This window comes from Nelusetta ayraudi, unplaced genomic scaffold (assembly GCF_046127955.1).
Source record: "Nelusetta ayraudi isolate G7.1 ecotype Tasmania unplaced genomic scaffold, CSIRO-AGI_Nayr_v1 ptg000210l, whole genome shotgun sequence".
NCBI lineage: Eukaryota > Metazoa > Chordata > Actinopteri > Tetraodontiformes > Monacanthidae > Nelusetta > Nelusetta ayraudi.
The window spans coordinates 294,232-308,390 of NW_027466259.1; the positions used below are offsets into that span (position 1 = coordinate 294,232).

General features: G+C 46.2%; 2 protein-coding genes across 5 annotated transcripts in view; both read left to right on the forward strand.

Annotated features, from left to right (window-relative positions):
• Positions 1-2,781, forward strand: part of anos1b (anosmin 1b) — a 41,800-nt gene extending 39,019 nt beyond the window's left edge. For 2 of the 4 annotated variants that reach the window (XM_076016019.1, XM_076016017.1), the window contains exons 12-15: positions 197-362; positions 519-751; positions 1,233-1,382; positions 1,494-2,781. In XM_076016019.1, the coding sequence (XP_075872134.1) occupies positions 197-362; positions 519-751; positions 1,233-1,373 (540 nt within the window). In that variant the 3' untranslated portion in view covers positions 1,374-1,382; positions 1,494-2,781. The remainder of the gene's footprint in view (positions 1-196; positions 363-518; positions 752-1,232; positions 1,383-1,493) is intronic. The other 2 variants (XM_076016020.1, XM_076016018.1) reach the window with 1 other exon arrangement.
• A 1,587-nt stretch (positions 2,782-4,368) lies between these two features.
• Positions 4,369-13,108, forward strand: LOC142881621 (uncharacterized). Its single transcript, XM_076016005.1, has 9 exons — positions 4,369-6,286; positions 6,368-6,473; positions 7,990-8,137; positions 8,317-8,364; positions 8,730-8,807; positions 9,039-9,176; positions 10,687-10,770; positions 10,868-10,918; positions 11,989-13,108. Exons 1-9 carry the CDS (start codon positions 4,903-4,905, stop codon positions 12,097-12,099), a joined length of 2,148 nt encoding a protein of 715 aa, XP_075872120.1. The 5' UTR covers positions 4,369-4,902; the 3' UTR covers positions 12,100-13,108.
• Positions 13,109-14,159: the final 1,051 nt, after the last annotated feature.

Sequence of the window (14,159 nt, forward strand, 5' to 3'; positions counted from 1 at the left end):
CTTTTCACAGTTTTTCCGCTTCGTGCCACCTGCAAATATCACTGTGCAAAAGCCACTATACTGTGGTAATATCCTTCTAAGTCCCTTTCTAACACGTTAATCATATTAGAAACCTGATTTCTGGACAGAAGCTTGAACTCATAGCGTCAGCCAGGTTGTGTCTTTGACCTCACTCAACTTGTCTCAACTCTCTCAGCAGGGCACCCATCACACTGTCACAGGCCTGCAGTTTGCCTGCAAGTACAGGGTCGCCGTGGCAATGAAGGCCGACCCGGGGTCAGAGGCCGTAGCCTGGGTGACCACCCCAACATGCTCATCCATCAGGGTCAGGGGAGGCCGAGAGCTACCCTGCAGCACCGATGGTAAGAGTATCTAAAAGACATGCACTGAGCCACACACACACACACACACACACACACACACTGGCACGGGTCACATTCTAAAATAATAAAATGGCAATTTTGCAACCTAAAATGTTCATGCCTGAGGGATCCCGTTTGCCCCTTTGCTTGTGTCAGAGCGCCCCCTGTCAGGCAGGAAGGTCATACTGCGCCCAGAGCGACTGTCGGCAGACTTCGAGCAGGTTAACGGCACCCTGCTGATGACGCTGCGGTGGAGGCTGTCCCAGCATGCACTGGACCCGGCTGCGGTGGAGGGCTTCCAGTTCACCTGGACGCTGCTGTCGAAGGTCCAATCGGCAAAGGAGGGTCTGGAAGACACAGTTATCTCCCAAACACAGACAGTGGCACCGGTGAGAGGGGTCTACAATGACTAATGACTGAGTATAGCAAGATCACCTTAAGGCAGTGGGTCTACATTGTGACTTATTCAATGCCTTTTTGTCTAAGTTGTACAGGTATCCTAGTAAAAAACAAACAAACAAAAAAAAAAATCTGATTTCTTATAAAATATTTCACATTTTGAGCTTTTCTATGCTGCATACTAGCTATGAATAGTGTCTTTGCTGCAATATACCTCAAACATTATAGTCTGCAAAAACCTTGTTGACAGGAGTCTGTGACTGCGTTATTGCCCAATACACTCAGGCTCTTATCTATACATTCGTGGCCTTATTATATACTGACAGCCAAAGACTTCCGAGTCATGTGATACAAGAAACTAATAAAATATCTCCAGACCAGGGGACTCAACTGCAGTCACCTCCGAGTGTTTTGTCACGCTATTTTCCCCGTTTATTAAAAAATATTATTGTATATGTCCGTTCCCCACAGTCTCAGCGGTCGGTGTCCGTCCTCGGTCTACAGACTGACAGCGTCTACCAGCTGCAGTTGCAGATCCTAACAGCAGGGGGCAGCAATGGCGCCGCGGTCTCCAAGACCATTCACACGCCTGCCTTCAACGCAACGTTCTGAGAAGTGAAGGTGCCTTCTCCCTTAAACTGCACTTCCTGTTGTGCGTCTTTTCCATCGAGTACGTGGAGTCTTGTAGTTTTGTTAACCTGGGACTTGTATCCGTGCCAACGTGTCTTGCAGGCCCGGGCTCCGGCTGCTGTCGTGTAGTTGACTTCGCCAAAATCCTCTCCTCTGCTGTCTTCCAACTCACCAAGTGGTTTCACTGCATTGGAATCGTAGGCAGCACGGCCCACGATGCAAAGTTCCTCTACGTGAAGGAGAAGACGTCTATCACACGAGGAGCACTCCCCACATTCACTTTAATCACTCAACAGCTCACTTTACAGTGATCATAAAAAGATATTCATACATTTAGTCCGTGATTTTAATGACAGATTGTCTTTTAGGCCGTAATAAATTGCTCAGACCTTCACTTACTGTGTACCAATTAAAGTAATATTTGACCTGTTCAATCGCTCATGCATGTTGGGGTGGGGACCACCCAACTGATTTCTAATCCTGTGACATAACTGAAAAAATGTAAAGTTTTTTTTTTTTTTTTTAAACTATGTGTCGCTTTTAGCCATGCAAGTAGATAATATTCTATCACTGACCTTAATGCACATTAGAAATCTATAGCAGCAAACAGTTTCTTATTGCATTATGTGCTACATTAGCTTTGGGCCTTGGTGTGTTTAAGCAACACTTAAACATATTTTAATATTTTTTTATATATTTGAAAACCACAAATCCTTGTTACGGACATGACATCACCTCATTTGACAATATGCGTTACCTTTTACAATAAATAAGAGTCCATATAATTTCGCAGTTAATTCACCTATAGCTAACTCAAGTCACGGAATTATTAAATGGAGAGATTGTTATCTGATTTCAAACAGCCTGTAATTGTTGTCTTTTCTATGTATCCTTTTTTTAAATACATTTTATTGTTGATAATTTTGTACTTAATTCATTTACTTTGTTGTTAGTTTTATTTATTATTTCCTTGTCTTAGTTTTTTGTAATTAAAGATTGTCAAGATAAAGTGTCTTACATCATTGCTTTTGTTATGGAAAACAATAACATCCTTATGAGTTAGGCCTACATTATTTTATTCATTACAGTAACAAACCATCCAATGGCTTCCATTTATTTTTTAAAAATTACTTTACGGGTTTTTAATGATAATACTTTTAATTACAACAGACATATGGACTGAGCAACTGGGGCTACACATGAATGTGATCAACGGTAAAAAAATGGTTGAGGCCTCTGCTCTTCTATGTTCCTTATGTGTTACATTGTATAAAAAGAAATGGGGAAAACGTAAAGATGAGAGGACCTTGATGCCTCGTCAGTCACCCGTGCGCTTAGAGGATTGTAGGCTGCTGTTGTAATTTCTACAAAACAAAATAAGTCAAGATCAGATCCTGATTAATTAATTATTCCGTTTGGGTAAAACATTGGTAAATACTACCCTCTAGTGGCCAAATGTTTTACAATAGTCTGTCTAAAAGAAGGATGTTGCCACCTGCAGAGGGCATACTTATTATGTGTATGCAGTGTTTGTTATTGTGAGTGCGTTGGGTACCTTGCAGAAAAGCCAGACACAAAGTAAAGCCGTTATTATACAGAAACTGGGTTTTTTTTTTTGTTTGTTTGTTTTTTTCATAAATATTGTGTAGATTCTTGACCTGAGCTGGGTAGATTCTGATTATGGGACCTATGAAATATGTTTATAGAGCAATAAGTGCATGGTTTATTTACTTATTCAGGTGTTTGTGTTTTACTTATTAATTTTTATAAAATACTACACCAAGAATGTTCGCATACATGGATGATAAACAGATATAAGGAATGGATTCATGAATGGATGTGAGAGATTTACTTCTCAACGTCCCGACATGACCGAGTTCAGGCCGACGTACGAGTGACGTAATCAATGAGCGACGCCCATTAGGATTGTTGTCTCTTCTCTTCGTGGGTTGTAGATATTTTGAAGACCAGGTACTGTTTAAATACGGTTTTTTTTTTAAAGAACTGTTTGAATCGGTATTTTCATTTAAAACTCCACATCACTTTTATAACGCCGTTGGAATGCATTCGCTGTCGTTCAACTGCTCCGACTTATCACAGAAAATGGAGGAAAGATGAGTGTCGTTGCTTCGTATTTGCGTCGGTTTTGATTGCGGACGGCTTTTTGCGAGGTTGTGTGGGATGTTTCCCTGTGATCTTGTTACATTTTCCTTGTTACTCGTTCAAATCATGTGTCGGTTGTTCTCCCTCGTAGTAGCTGGGGCTGGAAGCTGTTCGGGGCCGTGAGTCGCTTTGCACGGTGCTATCGTGCCGCTGCTAGCGTACTTGTCTTAACTTCCTTGAACTTTTCTCGCTGCGAGGGGCTTTAGCGGACCGTGGCACCACGTCGGTGTATAACGGACAAACCGATTACTCTTCCTACACTGTGCGCACGTTACGTGCGTGAATCGCAAGAGTTTGTCAAAAGGCGCTGCTGCGTTGCTAACGTTAGCCGTTGCGGTGTCAGGCTGACGAAACAAAACACCATGTCGTTGGAAACGCGGCCAACAATAGCAGTACCGTGCTGAAATGGTGGCAATTTATGTCCCCCGATGTTCAAGAACGACCTAGAAGATACTTCAACTCTGTCTCATAGGACCTTTTTTTTTATTTTTTTATTTTTATGAAGACACTTACGCGCTTGCCGTCTTAAGTGACGTGTGGAAAAACAAGCAACTAATGCTTGTTAACACATGCATTAGTTGCAAGTGTACACGTCGTAGACAACAGAACCCAGTGATTTAACGCAATTGTAAATACAACCTGGGGCTGGTAACGTGGAAAAGATGTAAATATTCAAATTTGATAGGTGTCATGTGCTTACAATGCTCAACTCTCATCAGAAACTGCACCCAGGGATTCTTCCGAATGAACGCATTATTTTTCGACTACATTTTCTCTGCTTTGAATGTAGAAACGTATTTTCCTCTGACAGACCTTTTCTAAAGGAGCTCCTTTCTTTTTATTTTGCGCCAGGGATCTGCATCGTGTAAGTGTGCTGTGATTTCCTTCTCATCAGTGGTAGCAGTGGAAAATCAGGGCTGGCGCTGTAAGATAACAATAGCAAGGATGTAATTATATTTTAATGTGAAATACATATCGTTTCCAGTTTCACAGTTTTCTTTGTTGACTCTTTTCTATCAGGCGTCCCACGCGCTCCAACTAGAAGTCGAGGCCGCTGCTGCAGTCCACACAGAGTCTAACCATCCCTGAGGAAAGGCCTCATGGATTTCAGTTTTTTAAACATGCTGCTGAGGAATTCATTCCGGGGAGAAAAGGTTTAACAATCCCCCCCCCCCCTTACACAAGCGATCACTCTTTACTGAGCGACACCTGAAGCGGAATGCTGGGTTAGAGACCAAGGAGGATAGAAACCACAGCACCGACGATTCAGAGGACCGAGGGGGAGCGGAGGGCAGCAGTGCAGAGTGGAGGAGCTGGGGATGGGGATGAGGAGCCGCAGGAGGCCGTCATGGTTCACAGTAGCTCCACGCCGCCCATGAAAACGCCACCGTCGTCACCAACTTCAACTGTTCCCGCGACGGCGCCTTCCCTGCAAGTAGACCCTCCGGTGCCCCCTCCTGGAGACACTACAGACCAGCACTTAAACCAGATCCCAGGCAAATCGCAACTGACTGACTTCACATCCAATTCAGACTTGACATCTCCTAATCTCCACGATGCTCTGCCCAGCGACACGTCCATCGCTGACCTGAGCTCGCCGTCTCCCCAGTCCCCCTCCCAGTCGCCCTCCTCCGCCCAGGCTTCAATAAACGGCCGCACGTCAGGTAGGAAGAGGACTCCCAAGGCCTGCGACTGCTGCGGCCCCAACAGCGCAGGGCACAATGTCGCGACTCCGGGCAGAGGTAGGGGCAAGGGCAGGGGGAGGGGGCGAGGAAGAGGAGGGAGAGGCAGAGCGAGAGGAGGCAGCACCAGCAGTGAACTGTGGCACACCCCAAAGAGAAAAGTCCAAGACCAGTGGACGCACGTCAAGATTTTTGAGGATACGAACAAGGGAGGCGACTCGGCGGAGGAGATGCAAACGACTGAAACTTGTGAAACGCCGACTGAAACAGAGAGACGAGTCGACTCGTCCCCTCCCTCACCGGGTGGGCCGATCGTGAGCTCCGCTGCCCCAGAGAAGGCGGACGCGCCTGGCAAAGACGACACCCCGGCGGAGGACGGCCACCCGGGGGCGACACTGGCAGGGGTGACCGGCGGAGGTGCAGGAAAGGGGGAAGACGGAGCTCCAGACACGCAGGCGGAAGGCGGGATTGCAAAGAGTTCAGTCACCAGCTGTGCGACACCTGTCCTACCTCAGTCGGACTCGGTCGGGCCGAGTCGAGACGCACCGGCGAGCCACGCAGAGCGGCCCGACCAGATCGCCATCAAAACGCCCCTTCTGAACGGCGACACGGTGAGCCTGTCCGACTCTGAGTCAGAGGAGGAGGCGGCCGTCGCAAGCGGGATGGTGAACGGGCGAGGCGCTGCCGGATCTTTGATCCAGGACCTCGACTGCGACATGCAGGTGGACCATGCGCCCGACAAAAGCACCTCCGAGTCGGGAACGGCGGCGCCTCGCGGTGACGGTGAAAACATCGACTCCGACGAGGACCACGCCGGCTGTGCAGCAACGGACATGGAAGCTTCCCGTCTGCCTCCATTTCAGGGCCCCATCGCAGTAGCACTCAGTCAGAACCTTTGGGCATTAAGGGACCACAGGCTGTACTGCGACCCCGGGACTTGGGCGAAGGACGAGACGGAAGAGGCGACGGCGGGCAGCGACGGGGCCAAGACCAATGGGGAGTTGCAGGACGAAGGAGAAAGTCGAGAGCTGCTCATCGACCTCATTGAAGGTCGGCTTTGGTCCAATCGGAAATAGAGAATTTTGTGACTAGAATAGAAATGTGATGAAGGTCCACTCTCCTGTGTTTCAGAGTTCCTGGAGAGCTCCTACATGAAGTACGGCAGTTTCATTCCTCTCAGTGAGAAAGATGTCGTGGAATACCTCAAGAACAAAGGCAACTCGGACCTCAGCGGCAGGTCAGCGTGCAACACAAACACAACGACACACACTCTGTTGCGTCAGGCTTCGTCATCTCAGCCTAGAAATATACGGTTTATCACAATACAATGACAATTACAATGTTAATGGTTAATCCTTTAACTGTCAAGTGCTAAGATAAACTAATCTTAATTGATTTGTACTACCAGCTTATGAGACAACAAGAACTTTTATCATTTCTCAAATATCAATCATCAAAGTCGACTGTGCTTTTATTTCATGGATCTTGATTTGATTTTCTTTTTTCATCATAATAAATCGAGACATTGTTCCAAATGTGCTTTTGAATGTTCAATCCATAACATTTGAGCAGTGTTGAGCTGGTACCTTCAGTGCAGGCTCAGTAATGAGGCCTTGTCTGTGTAACCGTGGACAGTGAATCACTGGCATGTCTACTGCTTTGATCTCTGTGAACACTTGGATCGTTCCTGCCATAATGAAGCAATGAAGCTACGGTTTTGAGCCTCCGCATCGTTAACAACTAGACTGAAGCCATGGCTTCTGAAAGAACAAGGTACCTTCACATATGCCCCCGGATAGTCTGCAGCTACACCACTGAATGCCTCATCAAAACTGTTGCTGTGCCCAAAGATTGGAACCAGGTTTCGGTATGACCCAGCAAGAACACCAGCCAGTTGACGAAGGCCAGTCCTGGGAATAATATCAAGCAGCCTCCTTTAGATTGTACATAATACATAAAAGGATAGCCCAAAACGTGTTTAGATGGACACACAAAAAACATTGTTTTAAAGTGTTGTTTATTGCTTGGTGGATTGTGTTTATTTCTAATGTGCAAAAAGAAAGTTAATAAGTCAGTATATATATATATATACATATATATATATATAGTAAATATATATTCAAAAAGAAGTGAGAAGAAGTAATACTTGTAAACTCCCACCTTGTCCTTAAACAACTTCCTTGTCCTTGTAAACCTGCCTAGACACTCATGCTGATACGTAAAGTCAAAATATTCTGTATTACATACCTATAGAGTAATTATACATATATACATACATCTATGTTTATATTTATATCCATAAATATATACATGTAAATACGCATGTTCACACACAATGCATACACATACATACAAATGCCTACACATGTACATTCACAAATCTTATCCATACAACAATGTACCACAACAAAACAACAAAAAATATCCAGTATGCAAAAAAGAAAAGAAAAGTACAAACAACACTCGCACACGCTACTACCAACAACTCCCTCATCCCTGTACCTCTTGAAAATAGTGTCTTTATACCTCATTTTAAACTGCTTCATGTTCTGGCAGTGTGTTTGCTTCGACTCCGTTGTGAACTTGTTCCATCGTCTCATCCTGCCGACTGAAACGCACAAAACCTTTCCTGTTTGTACGACATGAAGTTAAATTAAAGTTACTCCTCTTCCCCCTAAAAAGTGTCGCTCCCCTCACGGATACTGAATAGTTTCTGTATTTGTTAAGTTCCTGTGTGATCTCTTCCAATGTAGTGGAGTGGATATCAAAAAGGAGATGACTCGGTACAGGGTCGGGCTGGCCTCCGCTCCTATTGCGGGCTTCATGGTGACGTACAACAAGCACACACTGGGCCTGGAGGACCTCGGCACGCTGGAGGAGCAAAACTGGCTCAATGACCAGGTGAGGCAGGAGGAAGAACGTGGCCAAAACGTTTCCTTGTCACTGCAGATATTCTTTCTGTCAGGAAGTTACCAGTTGGATTGGATCCAGCATGGGGCACGAATAGACTTTACTGTTTGAGGGCAGTCCGGCAGTGGCCCATTACTATATTTTATGCTCAATTTATTTTCCCTTGCTAGATCATCAACATGTACGGTGAACTCATCATGGAGGCGACCCAGCACAAGGTAACCAGTGGTGTTTCTTTCCAGGCTTTGCCTTAAGAATGAATGGGACCATAACGTTTTATAGGTTGGAGTCAACGAGGTGTATTGGACCGTTTTAAGGGACCTTCAGTCCTCACAGGGTTGAGTTTAAAAGCTCTATTAGACAAACCAAACTATTATTATTACTACACAGCACTTTTCAGATAATAGTCGATACATGTTTATCATTGTTCTAAGATACAGTTGGGTAGATGGCAAACACTAAGCATCTGTTTTACATATTGCTACATAGAGTCATGTTTCTTTTAGCAGTCCAGTCGATGCTTTCTACAGGTACAAGTTTGACTGCAGTGTTTGTTTGTTTGTTTTTTACTTTCCTCCGTCAGGTTCATTTTTTCAACAGCTTCTTCCACAAGCAACTGGTGGCCAAGGGCTATGACGGAGTGAAGAGATGGACTAAAAAAGTAAGTCGCTAATTTGACATTCACTCGAACTCTGTCTGGCATTTTGCTAATAGCTGCTGTTTGGTCTGTTTGTCAACTGTCTAAATGCACTTTAGTTGAGCAATTACCACTGCGAGCCGCTGTGGAAAATGCATTGAAATTGATTGTTGGGCGACACTTCTTGCATTGGGTGTCCTGGGTGTCTCATTTAGGAGTAATAATATTTTTCTTTCTGTGTGTGTGTTGTTTTAGGTTGACCTGTTTTCCAAGTGGCTGTTGCTAATCCCCATTCATTTAGAGATCCACTGGTCACTTGTCACCGTCACCATGGCCACCAAGACCATTAGTTACTACGACAGCCAAGGCATCGTCTTCAGACACACGACGGATGTGAGTGCCTTTGTGCCAATTGTGTCTTCACACACTGATTTGGTTCTGTCTGTGTTCTGTCTGTATTCAGTTTGTCCTCCTAAAAAATATTTTGCCATTCGCCAAATGAATTTGAATTTGAATTTGAATTGAATTCTTTATTGTTATTATACAGGAGTGCAACGAAATGTGAAAGTGCCTTCCTTTGTGGTGCATTCGTACAAAAAAGAGCAATAAATACTAAAAGCCATACTAAAAAAAAAAAAGACACATTCAACACAATCACATTCTGCACAGTTACTGCACTATTCCCCTTTATTGCGCAGACCATGCCCCTTGTGTATGTCTGGTTCTTGACTATTCAGTGCAGTTATGGCCCTGGCCTAAAAACTGTTGCTTTTATGCCTTTATTGTCCCGAAACGTCTGCCAGAGGGCAGCAGCTCAAGAAGTGAGTGACCTGAGTGAGTGAGCAGTGAAATGCAGATCTAGTTATGAAACCATCATTCAAATAATTCACACTCAGCCCTGTAAACGCTTTTATAGCTCTGAAGCATTCTGAGAAAGCACAAACGCCTCAGGACAGGTGTGTGTGTGTGTGTGTGTGTGTGTGTGTGTGTGTGTGTGTGTGTGTGTGTGTGTGTGTGTGTGTGTGTGTGTGTGTGTGTGTGTGTGTGTGTGTGTGTGTGTCAGATCTGTGGAGGGGGGACACGGGAGCCATGCCCAGTGGCTTGGACCACGTTCTCACAAGTGTTGTGCAGTTATGCTGAAGTGCAGTTGACAGTTAACCGGCTTTCAGTTTCAGAGTCTAAAAAAAAACCCATTTGGTCGTGTTCTCTTTTCTGACTGTTTCATTACACGTTCAAGTGCTTTGTTTATTTAAAGCACTGTATTTGGTAGTCATTTGCACCGGAGACCACGCTGTGGGTGTGGACTGTAACCGTAGCAACATCAAGTGTCTCAGGCTGTGTCAGCTTATCACTATGCTCGGCCGTCTGAGACTCACAAGCCAGACTTGTCAAATACTTGTCGCGCCTCGGTTCCGATGCCTTCGGGTTCTTGGCCGGATTTAAACAGACGTGACGGATGTAACCTGCACTTTATTTTGGAAATGCATATGAACTATTGCAAAAATCACATTTTTTTCAGAGCTGTAATAAAAAAAAAAAGGAGTGACGGTAACAGATATTCATTGGTTCCAGCACAGTTTTTCCCTCCCAGGCACAATCAGCAGGTCTCACGCAATCCTCTGCTTTACAATTCCCTTTATCTCCACACGCTTCTTTACAGCCTGGCAGAAAAGCTCATGCAACCAGACCCTTTAACTACGAGGAACCTTTAACCTTCAGATTTTTGTGACTTCAGCCGATATGGGTCATTTCTTTCTTAGAAGATATTCTCCTATTACATTTTCAGGTGGTTTGCGCGTTGTTTGCTTGTGACAAACCTGACCAAGGCAGTGCTGGAAAGCCAGTGGTCCTCTCATTTCAGCCGTCTTGCTAACGCCACTGCGTTTTTTCCCCCCTCTGTTAGAACATCCTGAAGTACCTGCTGTCTGAAGCAAAGGACAAGAATCAGACTGCTTTTCAGAAAGGCTGGAAGATCACCATCATCAAGGTAATGAGCCCGCAGCGTAATCCTCAATCTTGCTGTGACGGCGGTGCTTCTTGTCGTCCTGTTCTCAGTTAATGGGTGGCTTTTTGTCCGGCTTCAGGGTATACCTCAACAGAAAAACGACAGCGACTGTGGGGTGTTTGTCCTTGAGGTAAGGCTCCCGTTACTCCCATTCCCCTGGCTGCGCTTGGAGAGTCCAGCAGTGCCTCACCTTACTCGGGCCTCGCCGCATGCATCCGAGATGTTCAAGGTTCCTTCATTTGTACCCGACGGTGAATCTGATGTGCGCAGGGGAACCTCGCCAATCCCAGTTTAAAGTAATTGAAGGCCACACCGTCAGATAATCGTACAACAACAAAAAAAAAATGACAAAGAAGAGCAGCATATAAAAAAAACAACAAATGTTTACACTAACTAGTAGTTTAATAATGAGTGCTCCAGCGTCTCTCCAAGCTTCAATCTCAACGAGAATCTTCATCCTGTGGTTTTCTTATGCAGCCTTACCAAAAGAAGCGTCTGTGGTGCGGTAACGGCCCCGTGCCCTCTCACACCAAACGCGTTTCCGAGCGGCGGCGGCGGCGTCCAGTAGCGCGGCGGCTCCATTGTTTCACGCGAGGATCGCAAGATCGTGCGACAACCCAGGCAGTTTCACGTGTATTTAAAAAAAACAACAGTGAAACAAAACTCTTTTGCACGTCCATGCTGCGTCGTGTATCGGCTGTGTGTACGAAAGAAAAAAAAAAAAAAAATCAAAGTGAACTACTATGAACAGGTATTTGAAGTATACATGTAGTTTGTTCGTGGTAGTTTCAGATTTTGAGTGAAGTCTGCCTTATGATTTGATATGATGCGTCACGTTGGCGTTTCAGAGGAAAGTCCAGCACATTGTATATTATGATGAGAGTCAACTGGACCCACCGTGTTTTCCGACCGCTGACCTCCTGCCGGAACGACTCTACCTGCTGCGATTGACGCGGTCGCGACGCGTGAAGCGTGAAAAATAGAACTGCCGCATAGTTTTCCAGAGCAGCACGGCTTGGGGGGGGGGGGGTTGCGTTGGCCGAGGGTTCAAAGCTGCTCCTATATGGCTTTGTCCTGCCGCTAGGGGCCATCAAACAGCAGCCAGAGAGAAAGCCGCAGGGAAATTCTGCCTGCCACGTTCATGTTTACCTCCGATTGGCTTCCGCTCACTTGTGGTCCCTCCTCCCTGTGCTCTGCCAGTACTGCCGCTGCCTCTCGGTGAAGCGGCCACTGCTCTTCAGCCAGGAGGACATGCCCCGCATCCGCAAGAGGATCTACAAGGAGCTCTGTGAGTGTCGCCTCGACGACTGAAAGGCCGAGCGGCGGCTCCCCTCCGCCATTCCCAGGTCTGTCCGACTGCCCGCCGGCCAACGTTACAAATTCCAGAGAGCCCGACCGAGCCGGGCGAGTCGCCCCGCTCGGGCGACAGCCGGCTCGCCCGTCGGCTTGGACCTTCGGAGGCCGGTCCGCGGCCAAAACGCAGATGACTCACTCGCGACCGCTCGCGAAGGAACTACTGACGTGGCCCCCTACTGACCCACAAAATATGCTGGACCCCAACACTCTTCCAAGTGTCAAGTCTTCTCCAGCTGGATTTCCAGAGCCAACCTGCCGAGGACACGCAGGCGGTTCAGCTCAGCCCGGACCAACGGGACGGAACTCGCATCCCGATTGGAGTGGCCTTACCTTCAGCATGGCTTTGTTTCTTGTTCTTTTTTCTTTTCCTAAACCGGAGATACATTTTCAAGTGTCGTTTCCCTGCCAGAAGTGGCGGTGGCGCTGCTCTCGCTGCCCGCTTGAGCTCATCCTGGTCACCCTTTGGTGTTGAGGCCCGCCACCCCCTCCATTGTACGAACTGAATGTTCTGAACGCGCCTGGTGCAGAGAGCCAGCGCCACCTATTGGTCGGGGGTTTTGCGGCCATGTTGTCCTTTTTAAAGCATCGACAACCCGCAAAGTTCGCGTTACGCTGTCCAGCTGAGCTGCTGCTGTTCTGAGGACCATGGTCACACACACACACACACACACACACACACACACACACACACACACACACACTCACACTCGCTTGGTATCTACTTGTCTACGGTGATGCAGGAAGTCCCGGCTGCGGTGTGGCCTCTTCACGGAGAAACGAGTGGAACCTCAGTTGTTTTTCCGTTAAATCTGTCGTTCACGGAGTTCCGTTGTTCAATTTGCTTCTATCCATTTACAGATTGTAATGTACTTTTACTGGCCTACTACTGTAAGTGCTTGCTTTGGCTATGAACCACAACTGTTTCTGAACCGTTTTTATTGTTATTATTAAAAGGCCAATACTGGTTGGTAGTTTTGATGGTGGCTTTTGTCTTGGTTGAGAAACGCGGTGGTGGGAGCCACAGGATCCCCAGAGTTTCTAATCACCGTCCAAATTTAAGTCCAAATAACGGATCTGAACCTCAAAACAACCATGAGTTCAATGTGATCACATATCTGATGCAGGGTTGAAAATTATAACTGATTTAAAACAAGATGCAAGTTTCACTGCATCAAAGTTCTGTTTACAGAAAAATAATGAGGATTTTTTTTTTTTTTTTTTTATTAACTATGGAAAAGATTCCGTCACTTTAAGGAAAAGAAACCGCTGTGCCTGACGGCGCAGTACTCCCCATCACCACCAGGGGGAAGCGGTAATCTTTCTCATCACAAGCGTCAGCAGCAGTGGAGCTCCACTGAGGTTGGGAGTAGATCACTGAGGGCTGAATACTGACATGGTGCTTGACTCTTATGCTGAGTAGAATCACACAGGCCATTAGCCGGACTGACCTTTAGATCAAACTTCATGCTAATGGTGTGCTCTGCACAAAGGGGCCGTTTCCAGGGATTCGGCATGGGCGCCTGTTGGCTGCATGCAGGAATGGTGGCGGCCGCGGCTTCCTCTGCAGTCGATCCCTTCAACGCTTACTGAGTGTTGTCGATTATGAATGACATCGCACAAAGAAAACGATGCGGAAGTGAAGAAGCACCGGTCGAAATCCTTGACAGCCTCGGGGAGAATTAAAGAAGGAAAGAAAAATGACACTTTAGTCATCATGGTAATGTGATTCTTCTTCAAACTCTTCAATTGAAGCGTTCCAAACTATGGTGGAGTGTTATGACAGTTATACCCACCGGTCATATTAAAGGCTACATATCATAGCTGTTTTCAGGGCTGCACTTTTCATGAGTGACCTCACAAGGTTCTGTGACTCTCCGACAAAAGCGTTTGCTTTTATGGAGCAGCTCTTGGGAAAAATAAAGTGAAATCACATTTGGCTGGTACCGCTGTCACTCTCCTGGGAGGTGGATCATACTGCTTTGTGACATCACAAAGGGTTGCTTGTCCTGAACTGC